Source organism: Tachysurus fulvidraco, chromosome 16 (assembly GCF_022655615.1).
Source record: "Tachysurus fulvidraco isolate hzauxx_2018 chromosome 16, HZAU_PFXX_2.0, whole genome shotgun sequence".
Taxonomy (NCBI): Eukaryota; Metazoa; Chordata; class Actinopteri; order Siluriformes; family Bagridae; genus Tachysurus; species Tachysurus fulvidraco.
Genome location: NC_062533.1, coordinates 12,482,870 through 12,494,862, shown reverse-complemented (window position 1 = coordinate 12,494,862; position 11,993 = coordinate 12,482,870). Strand labels below are relative to the sequence as shown.

The 11,993-nt window shown below is 38.2% G+C and overlaps 1 protein-coding gene across 10 annotated transcripts in view; it reads left to right on the top strand.

Moving 5' to 3' along the window:
* gphnb (gephyrin b) overlaps nt 1-11,993 on the top strand; it is a 107,441-nt gene that overhangs the window by 89,587 nt on the left and 5,861 nt on the right. For all 10 annotated transcript variants that reach the window (XM_027166233.2, XM_047801863.1, XM_027166222.2 and 7 more), the window contains 8 exons: nt 2,467-2,509; nt 3,324-3,461; nt 6,064-6,156; nt 7,889-7,944; nt 8,275-8,394; nt 9,438-9,496; nt 10,261-10,414; nt 10,929-11,050. In XM_027166233.2, the coding sequence (XP_027022034.1) occupies nt 2,467-2,509; nt 3,324-3,461; nt 6,064-6,156; nt 7,889-7,944; nt 8,275-8,394; nt 9,438-9,496; nt 10,261-10,414; nt 10,929-11,050 (785 nt within the window). The remainder of the gene's footprint in view (nt 1-2,466; nt 2,510-3,323; nt 3,462-6,063; nt 6,157-7,888; nt 7,945-8,274; nt 8,395-9,437; nt 9,497-10,260; nt 10,415-10,928; nt 11,051-11,993) is intronic.

The window sequence follows — 11,993 nt, the reverse complement described above, 5'->3', positions numbered from 1 at the left end:
TCGATCGACTTTGGGGGGTAAGACATGAATAGTCTGTATATTTCAATCGAAATTTTTTTTTGATGTTTATAAAGAAGTCAACTCACATAAAAGTATTTTTCACAACAATCACCTCCTCATCTTGCTTATTTAAGTCATCAACAACTTAAATCATTTGCCTCTTCCTTTTTTTATGGCTGCTTCTTTCTTTTACCCTACATTCAGTCACTTCATGTGAGTGAGTGCTCTTTTTTGTCCTTCCTTACTTCTTTCCTTCCTTCCTTCCTTCCTTCCTTCCTTCCTTCCTTCTTTCTTTCAACCCCCATCTATTTTGTATTTTTCTCTTATTTCACTTGCTATGGAGACAGCATGTCTGCTCTTTCGCTTCTATCTTCACAGTATTTTCCCCAAGCCGCCAAACTCCACTCTCTCTCTCTCTCTCTCTCTCTCTCTCTCTCTCTCTCTCTCTCTCTCTCTCTCTCTCTCTCTGTTTTTCTCTCCATCTTTCCACATCTTAGTTTTCAGGCTGTCTGGCAGAATCGGTGCCCCATATTAATCTCCAGAAAGGGTTTAGATCACAGTGACAGGGCGAACTGCATGCACATGCTGTAACTCTTCCCCTTATCTAACACAAGCCAGCTGTGACAGGGTAGCTGCACTGCTCTGGGATCGAAATGGTGGTCTACGATTTAGTGCTCTTGATAGTGCTCTAGGGCAGATAGAGGGTAAGGAAGGCAAGCAAGAGGAAGGACCCTAGTGTCAATTCAACAAGGTGATTCGTTCGGAACACAAAATAAAATGTTTTTATTCTGAATGGTAGATTTACAAATCCGCATGTATTACGGCATCTTTTTTAAAAATTGCTAAACATATGTGCATATGAATTGAATAAGGAACTAGTTAGGGACCAGAAGTGAGTAAAGCAGTTAAAAATCAGATTCAGGTTAAAGTACTAATAACTAATAACTAGTAAGGATGTATCCAATTAATAATTATTATATTCAATTCAAATCAGTTTATTTGTATAGATCTTTCAACAATGGACATTGTCTCAAAGCAACTTTAAGAAATCTAGAGCAAAAATTTTAAGATTTGTATTTATCCCTATTTATTCCTAATGAGCAAACCTGAGATAGCTGTATTTAAGTACTGCGTATATATAGTTAAGTTATGGTGTTGATTGTACTGAGATCAGAACCTATACATAGTAATAAAAATGTCTGAATTTTATGTATGAAGATGTATTGTTTTATATAGACAGCAAAGATCTAATGGAGTTTATAAGAAAATGAACATTATGCATAGCATTCCCTGCTTGCTACTGTAGCTAGGTGGCAGGGTTAATGGAAGTATTAACATTATCATAAACACAACCATAACGTTTGCAAGTTAATATTTTCTCATGTCCGTGTTTATCGGGGCATGAAGTAAATGGAGTATTACGTCACTATATTTATTGACAATCTGGAGGGAAAAATTCCTTTGAGAATGAAGCCATCATGCCAGTCGCTGTTGACCGGAAGGTGACGCGGTTTTATAAATAGTGATTAAACTGCAGAACATGCATCAGATAAAGAAAAATAAGGAGAAGTTTACCAGAAAGTACATCGCTGAATACAACAAAGTTGTAATAAGAGGATTGAGGTAGAATTCCTACATATGCAGTTTATTCGAAACAGTTTATTTTTTGACTCTTTTTCTCAATAGGCTGAAATAGTTTGAGCAAGTTTTGAAGAAAGCTTGAGGAGTAAGGGGACAGTGATTAAATTACAAGTGCCTTCCAAGTGCATTGTTTTGCTCTAACAACCTAATAAAGCAAAACCAGAGAGAAACTTTACCACTGTTAGGGACAGCTTTCTTCTCTCAATGGTCAGTCAGAGCTCCGCTAGCTCACAGTATATACAACATATAAAGACTATGATTCGATTAGATGGGGTAATAGATGCTAGCAGCTTAAATATACAGCTAAAGGAGTGATTATATGTTATCTTTGAGACAGAAGAATAGATTCAAAATAAAAACATGCTACAGAGTCAAAATTTTCTCAATAACATGTCGTTGAGCTTCAGAGTTTCTAATCAGGTCCACATGAAGCAGTTCATCTCCGTGTGAGGAAGAGCATGCCGATGCTGATGACGATGGAAGAAGGCAGAATGTTTGTGAATGATGTGTGTTAGTGTAGTATACCAGTGGGCAGCTGGATAAACCACTAGTAAGATAGAGTCTGAGCTGCTTGTCGGTCTGTTTTAAATGTTTCCTTTTGCTCATTGCTTCATTGTGCAGTAAATTTTGGCTCCATCTTCGTTTCCAAGCCACAAACCTGGATGACATCGATTTGGTTCCATGGTGTGACATGACATTATGACATTTCCATTTTTCTTCACAGTGTAGCCAACATCTCACTAAGTATTGTCATCTAAGACATGTTGTTTTCAAGCTAACAGCATCTACCTCCTGCTTTCTCTTTTTCTACCTGTCTTTCTCCAGGTGCAGTCACGATGCAGCAGCAAAGAAAATATCTTACGGGCGAGTAAGTCACTCGAGTGTGCGAGTGAGTGTGTGTCTGTCAGTGTGTGTGGGTCTGTGTCAGTCAGTGTATAACCAATTGAGTGTGTGACTTACACCAGATTCACTACGTTTGGGTTAATTCACTTCTGGCCATCAAAGGTGTCCAGATTCCAGGGCTGGTCTTAAAAATAATTTCCTTCTCTGATTGCCCCGTGTTGTGAGGTGCCAGTGATCCAGTCTTAACCCTTTTGATTTATTCACAGTCAATTCATGCACAATATTTCTGAATAGAATTAACATGCTATAGTGTGCACAAAGCAACAATAATCAAGTAATTCTGACCACCTGCAGATCACGTCTTCTCAGCCATAATGATTTTTTAACTAAACACGTTCCATTACGTCAGCATGGAAAACCCTGATGTCCAGAACAAGGTCATATTTGGTTAAGGCTCCGAATTTGACATATTATGAAAATATTAATATTAAGAACATCTGCATGAATTATTTCTACACGATTAAAGATGAGAAACGATGTATGAAATACGACGTAAGACAGCAGAACTAATCTTGTTCATCTTGTTCGGCTCATAATAATGATCTGTCACGATGGTCTTATCACGACTTAAAACTAATACTACTTATAGTGTAATTTTAGTCTTTTCCTAGATATTTTTCAACACCTATGAGGTAAAAATTTATATTCCGAGCTGTTTCCTCAATTTTGTTTCTTTGGGTACGCGTTAAAAAGTTTGTGCAGGCTGATTAAATCTGATTAAAAGTGTGAGCTTATGTGTGTGTACACGTATGTATTGTATTTATCATTTGTATGTGCAGGTCACAGTGCGGTGGACATCACTAAGGTGGCACGGAGGCACCGTATGTCCCCATTCCCGCTCACCTCCATGGATAAAGCCTTCATCACTGTGCTCGAGATGACACCAGTTCTGGGCACTGAGATTATCAACTACAGAGGTCAGCATACACACATACCCACATTACTAACACACACATGGTCACTGGTAGCTCAGATCATCACTAGTGACCAGAATGTTATGATCTGTTAGTAAGGGTGGTGCCGCACTTTTAAAACACAAACTTATGGATTCTGTATATGTCAAGTGAAAGCGTCTGTTAAATAACAGCAATTTGCTGTAATTAAACTAAAAGAAAATCATAACATGTAATAGCTTTACCCTGAAAATGTGGTTTGTGTGTGCTGGCTTGGAAAAACTGTGAAATTTGGACATTTGTTGCAATACAGATTTCTCAAAATTACAGAATTTCCTCAACTAAAACAAACATTAATGTTAATCACAAGTGATGCAATTATATGTAAAAGTATGTTTACCTGCAGTGATAGGTGGAGAAATTTGTATATGAAGGTTTCCTGTGGTTCTGACTGTGTGTTATTCTGAGTTTCCGGCTGTCCAGCACTCATTCCATGTTTATTAACAGAATAATTTATTTTATAGAAAAATGGTAGCCATTCATAGATCTAATAGAAATCATTACTGTAACACATCTCCTATTCTCTCTATTTGTCTAAATTAAGTACATTTTCTTCTCCTCTGTGTCTTTTTTATCTCTCTTGGCCCATCAAGCTTTTCTCTGCTGTGATCTGTATATTTTCCTTCTTGGGAAATGCATTTTTCTTATTTCAATGATCAGAACAGCATCTTTATAAGCATGATCAATTATAGCAACTTTCTTGTGCATTTATTGTGATGTGGTTTGGTGAAGAAATGTAAACTCCAAATTCAGTTTAAAAACATAATGTACTTACAAAGAGTTGCCAGTTTCAAGGAATTTTTCTTTTACCCTGCAGGGGACAAATCTCTCACCACTCCATCTGCCTTTCTGCTTCCCCTATCATATGTCATCATTTTCCCAATTAGCATAGCTTTTCATACAGCAGGTGAAAAATCGCTTGCATCTCATGTGTGGTAACCATAGCAACAGCAATGCGACCCTGCTGAAAAATTCAGCATAGTCTAAACAGCTACCAGCTGCCAAAACACAGGATGAGCTACTCAAGAAGGTAGACCATTTACCAGCTGGTATATTAATGTGACCAATAATTGTATACGTTTTTTTTAGATTAGTAGTTTTCATTTAGAAACTTTTCTCATCCTTCCAGTACCTCCCAGTCATCATTTCCTGTATGAGCTGCTAAAGATGGTCTACCAACTTGAATATGCTTTTTTAATAAATAAATAAATAAATAAATAAATAAATAAATAAATAAATAAATAAAACCCACTCTTCCTACGTAGTTGCATATGTATAACCATGTCATACTTGGAGATGTAGTTATGCTAGCACTGTAGCAGGATGAGACACTCCTACATTTTCCTTTCATTTACATTTACATTTACATTTACAGCATTTGGCAGACGCGCTTATCCAGAGCGACGTACATAAGTGCTTAAATCTCTAGCATTGAATACATTAATGCTGGTTCATTAGGTTACATACTTAAGATACCATGAGTTTAAAACATTTGTTCAAAGTTACAATGAAAAAGTGTCAAAGGTTTTGTTTTGAAGATAAGGAAAGAAGTGCTAGTTAGTTAGTCTTCAATCGCCGCCTGAAAATAGCCAGTGACTCGGCTGTCCGGACCTCTAGGGGAAGTTCATTCCACCACCTTGGTGCCAGAACAGAGAAGAGTCTTGTAGTATACTTGCTCTTACCCTGAGAGATGGTGGAACCAGTCGAGCAGCGCTGGTAGATCGGAGGTTCCGGGGTGCAGTACGAGGAATGATGAGGGCTTTGAGGTAAGAGGGAGATGGTCCATTTTTGGCTTTGTAGGCAAGCATCAGTGTTTTGAATCGGATGCGTGCAGCTACCGGAAGCCAGTGGAGGGATCGCAGCAGCGAGGTGGTGAGTGAGAACTTTGGCAGGTTGAAAACAAGCCGGGCAGCTGCATTTTGGATCATTTGCAGAGGACGGATTGCGTTCATAGGTAGACCTGCCAGTAGTGCATTGCAGTAATCCAGTCTAGAAATGACAAGAGACTGAAAAAGTACCTGAGCAGTCTGTGTGGACAAAAATGGCCGAATCCTTCTAATGTTGTAGAGAAGAAACCGACATGAGCGAGTCACATTAGCAACATGAGAGGAAAAGGACAGTTGATTGTCCATGGTTACCCCAAGGTTGCGAGCTGTGGCTGAAGGGGAGATCAGATCGTTGTGCAAGGATATAGCAAGATCAAGACCTGTGGATGAATCACCTGGGATGAACAGCAGTTCAGTTCACTTTCATAATGCCCCTGCTATGGAAATAAAAAATTAGCATTTGTTTCCTTTTGTCTGAAAAGTTCTTAAAACATCTAAGCAAGCATTGCGACTTAAAAATAGAATTTTAATCAACACATTTACACAATTTACTGTTACATTAACATAAAACATTAACTCTGGGTAAAGCGAAATCACACATGTACGTCAGTAGGTTTTTCTGTAGATATACAAAACATGACAATAAATGCCTGTGTTAATCTACAATGATGCAAAATATTATATTTAATCTGTCTCTAAGCAGAAGTGTGTGTATGTGTGTTTCTGTGTTTCTCCATCAGATGGAATGGGCCGAGTTCTGGCTCAGGATGTTTATGCCAAAGACAACCTGCCTCCTTTTCCCGCCTCTGTAAAGGATGGCTATGCTGTGCGAGGTACAGGATTAGTATTTTCTTTGAATAATTCTCTGTGTGCATGTTTGTGTGTGTGCAATATTAAATTATTATTAATGCCCCAAAATCTACACCCTGTTTTTACCCAGTTAAACTGGCTGCTCTAATTATAATTTGTTGTAGTATATGTAATGTAGTATACGGGCCTCCTGGTGGTCCATCGGCAGGATCCCGCGCTCTCATTGCTGCCGCCCGGGTTCGATTTCCGGGCAGGGATCTAACCCAGCCACTGAAGAGTTTACTCTCAGTGCCGATCCCAATCCGGGAATAAAAATGGGAGGGTTGCGTCAGGAATGGCATCTGGCATAAAACCCGTGCCAAATCTAATATGCGGACCACGTGATCCGCTGTGGCAACCCCGAACAGGGAGCAGACAAAAGAAGAAGAAAAAAAAATGTAATGTAGTATACACTCCAAAATAACAGATTTTTACAGTAACAGGTTTTGTAACAGTAAGATATAAAGCTGTACCTTGACATTTTCCCAGCACAGCAAAGTCTTCAGGCTGAATTTGCAGTTTCTTATTAACATGATACGGTTAATGTTCCTCCTACATTAAACATTAACAATAAATAGATAACAGATAATGCATGACGCATGTATGTCACCTCTCTCTTGCGTAAATGACAAAATTGTTAGCACTGAGAAATCACTGTATTATAAGAGGAATAAAACACTTTGGGATGTGCTTCTATTGGAACATACTCAACCCTTTGGTGGTAATCCTTCACTTCATATCACACCTCCCTGTCATTTATTACTTTCTGTTATTTCCTATAACAGAACACCCCCATCATGGTCTATTCCTTACATAATAATACATAATACTTGCTACCTTTATACTGATATTACAGTGATTCATCAACACCTCCCTCAATCTCTCTCCCTTTGCCTCTCTCTTTTTCACTCTGTCAATTTTTCTCTCTTTCTCTGTCTCTCTGTCCCACTCAACTCAAATGATGAGTGTGTGTTTGCCTCGTATTATGACACTCCATGTTAATTGACGCTTCACTCCCTGTGTCACACCTCCGTATTCCATATATCAGTCATGTCTGCTGCAGAGTGCACTCAGGAAAAGCCTCTCGAAGGGATGAATGTCAAACGGCTCACCCTTTTATTATAGAAGTCCCACAGAAGCACTGTGTTTCTCTCTCAGGGGGCCAGACAGACCACTTCAAAACCTAGTTATCTTTTTACCTATGTCTTAACTCTATTTTCTAAATGCTGTAATTTCATGTAATGCTCCATAATGGGTGATGTCAATGTTAGACAGACAGACAGGGAGGGAGGGAGGGAGGGAGGCTGAAGGCCTTGTGTCTAATCACTAGTCACTGACTCCCTTCATTACAAGATTTCAGTCGTTGATTAAAGTCTGTGTGTACTACAAAGAGTTGTTTGCTAGGCCATGCTTTCCCTACTGGTATTTCTATTATTCTCTGTTTTGTGTATTTGTATTAATAACAAATCAGATTTGGATATATTGTGTTTCTTTTTTTTAATTATATATTGAAAACAAGTTCATTGTATAGCCTACATTCAACTAATGAGTGATGTGTGTATATATAATGTATATATGTTATAATATGTATGTATACATACATATTGTTTTTGTTGTTTGATAAACATTTCCTGAGTTAATGTGTGTTTGTGTGTGGCGTTAAAGTGTTAGTGTGCAGTGTTTTACGTTGTCTGTTTCTGGTCTTCACGTCTCCAGCGGCCGATGGTCCTGGTGACCGTTTCATCATCGGCGAGTCTCAGGCAGGAGAGCAGGTGAATACACACGCGCACACACACACACACACACACACACACGCGCACACACACACACACACACACACACACACACACACACACACACACACACACACACATACACACACACACATGTATACTCACTTTTTGCATACTTAATTTTAGTTAGAGATGCTATTTTTTAGATAGTACCTGAAAAAGTCGTGCTTTAACCTGGACAGTTTAAATCTTGATCTCTTTTTGTTATTTATAATTTAGAATGCACCCAAAACTACATCTCACTGCACTGTTTATGAAGGGATGTATGTGTGCGTTTTTGTGTCTATCTTGTCTATGTTTCCGACACAGCCAACGCACACAGTGATGCCAGGTCAGGTGATGAGGGTGACGACCGGAGCTCCTATCCCATGTGGAGCCGATGCTGTGGTGCAGGTGGAAGACACGGAGCTACTGAGAGAATCCGAGGATGTGAGTTTGCACAGTTATGCACTAAAAACCCAAATAAAAGCACACAAATTCTGTATCTACCTTTCTGCTCACCCTCCCTCGAAAAAAAGTTGTTTTGAGCTTTTTACCTAAATCCCTATGGAAAGTAGTTTGTGATTACTTGCTAGTAAGGTAATTGTTTGTGTTTTAGGCAATAATTCCCTTATATTGCATCCCTTTTATTGAAATTATGTCACTCTACTGCATAATGCCATTTTTTTTTTTTGTCTTAATATTTAATCCGTAAATTAGGGCTTAAAATAGCATCCAGATTTTCAACCCTGGAGTCCAAGCTAATGGAATACTATAACAGTATAAGCTTGTAAATCCTTTAAAAACACTAATACATTTGTGTAACTGCTCTGTTATATTGTAATAAGAGATATGTACTGTTCGGCACTGAACTATAAATACACCAGTGTCTAGAAATGCAATCTGTTTAACTGCTGTTTTCTACAACCATTGAGCAGTGATGCCAATTTTACATACGCTTGTACATTGTGACGTTTATTAACTAACTAGCAGCTATAAATCTTTTACTACAATGTAATAAGCTCTTATTTGACACATATGATTATAGTCATGCTTCCTTTTAGTTTAGTTACAAGTTTATATTATAGTGTTATATATATATATATATATATATATATATATATATATATATATATATATATATATGCTTTACAATGACTTATAACTAATATATACGCAAATGTCCACAGCACAAATGATCTAGGTACTATATGGGTATTTTCTTGTAACTGTAAAGAGAATGTGTATGGACATAATGTGTATGGGATAACAGAGTTTATTTTATTGTGTGTGTGTGTGTGTTTGTGTTTGTGTGTGTGTATGTGTGTGTATGTGTGTGTTCCAATGTGTCATTTGGAGCCAAGTACTGGAAATTTAAAATTTGAAAACCTAAGAAAAGTTTGCATTTGGAATACAGCTGTACAATAAAAAAGGAATCTGAAATAAAACACAGATTTTGTTTTGCCGTGTAATATGTTGAATTCTGTATGCAGGGAACAGAGGAACTTGAAGTACGCATTCTGGTGCAAGCACGTCCAGGACAGGACATCAGGTAATGCGTGTGTGTGTGTGTGGTGTGTGTGTGTGTGGTGTGTGTTTGTGTGTGTGTGTGTGTGTGTGTGTGTGTGTGTGTGTGTGTGTGTGTGTGTGTGTGTGTGTGTGTGTGTGTGTGTGTGTGTGTGTGTGTGTGTGTGTGTGTGTGTGTGTGTGTGTGTGTGTGTGTGTGTGTGTGTGTGTGTGTGTGTCTGTGAGAGAGAGAGAGAGAGAGAGAGAGAGAGAGAGAGAGAGAGTTCATTTTAATTTGAATGCATTGTAAAAGCAATTTAAATTAATTTACTTTTGCATGTATGATATATGCTATGCACCATTTTTAAAGTTCCCTCGAAACTGATAATAGTGTACTGTGTTTGTGTATTCAAATTGATCTGCTTAACCGATGGCTTTTTGGTAGCAGAACACTACTACACAACTGATAGCTGAAATGCATTGCTAGCTTAGCCTTAGTGACTACTGTCATACAAGCAAACAACAAAGCATCAGTGACAATTAAATTTTTTTTTTTTCGCACTTACATGACATAGAGTTACAATTTCAGAAATAAGCAACTTTTTGAATTGGCTTGAAGGACGTCTATGGCTACTGTGGTCTGACTCTTCCTCAATCACAATCCGGGTTCTTACGTACAATTAAATTCCATTTACTGCCTGACATCAGTTGCTGACAGCAGTAGCTTACATTTGTAAATAAATGCCTTAGTTTGGTCCACTGTAATCGTTGAACTTATCATGAAACACACCTTGTATATGTGTGTTTCAGGCCCATTGGTCATGATATAAAGCGTGGAGAGTGTGTTTTGGCCAAAGGCACTCATATGGGCCCATCGGAGATCGGCTTGCTGGCCACAGTGGGAGTCACAGAAGTGGAAGTGCACAAGTTCCCTGTGGTGGCCGTAATGTCTACAGGAAACGAGGTTGGAATTCTATCTCTCACACACACATAACATTCACATGCAGTACTTATATGGGCGAGAGTAAAATGACAAATTTCAGTGAATGTTCAAATACGTTATCGTTTATATAGTAACAACTCATTCCTTATATAAAGGAAAGGAAACTTACTTTGACAGTGTGTGTTTTTGAAACATATTCTGACTTTAACATTTACATCGGACTTTACAATTTCTGGCTTGTTGATAACATAAGCTCTTTTTTGTTTTACAAGCATTAATAGACAAAAAAAAGGGAAAGGCTGGGGGTGTTTTTCGATGTTACAGTTTAACAGGAACTTTTGCAAACATTCAGCAACAGTAAACATAATTATAAACAATTAAAAAGTATGAGGTGTCTTTCTTTAAATGTTTTTTTATTAAAATTGTACTTGTAACCTTTGTCAAATTTTTACAGAATAATGCTAACCAGACCAGTTTTTATTAAAGGTGATAAGGGTTGTGTTTGTTTGACCATGTAACCAATTCACTTTTTCAGCTGCTGAACCCTGAGGATGATCTACACCCAGGCAAGATCCGTGACTCAAACCGATCCACGCTGCTTGCCACTATCCAGGAGCACGGCTACCCCACCATTAACCTGGGCATCGTAGGAGACAAGTGAGTATCTTGACATCTGGTTCATCTCACACTAAACACATGTAGCCTGAACACCTCTGGGAAGGCTTTCCACTAGATTTTAGAGCATGGCTGTGGGGATTTGCCCATTTGAGAGCATTAGTGAGGTGGAGTTGGTGTTTGAGATCATCCCAGTGGTGTTGAATGGGCTTGAGGGCAGGGCTTTCTGCAGATCACTTTGGACTGGAAACAGTTTTTCTACACCAACCTTGGCAAACCATTTACTCATGGACCTCTCTTTGTGCACTGGGGCATTGTCATGCTGAACCTGTACTGGCAGCCTCAGATACAGTGACGTGAAATGTTATTGCTACAACATACATTTTAGGCAGAATTTGAATTTGATAATGTGACTCCAGGTTTGTTGCAAACTTTTTGGGAAATGCTCACATATAGAAGTCATGATCATTGTCCTAGTGTTTAAGGTGTAGATCTACAAAACAATAGGTTGTGATTTCAAATCCCAAGTCCACTAATCTACCACTGCTGGGCCCCTAAGCGAGACCCTTAACCCTCAATTGCATAAAATGAGATAAAAATATAAGTCACTCTGGACAAGGATGTCTTCTAAATGCAGAAAATGTATTGTTCAGGTGTCTATATATGTTTAGCCATATAGTTTACATTCTATACAGAAATATGCAGGCTGGATTAGATACAGGGAATAATTGATTTATAACATGATCAACCTGTTGCAGTACAATATTACAAATTTATTCAGCAAGCTGCCAATTTTAAGTTACAAAAAATACGAAACACATTACATTACTCAAAGTATGTGGACATCTTGCCATGATGTAAATGACTCAACGATGGCTTAAAGCTTCATTTAGGAATTGTTTTGAGAATTGGTCTTATGTCTGTACTCATATAAATATATTCAATCTCAAAGTCCCATACACTATCTTTTTAAAGAAACACTTCA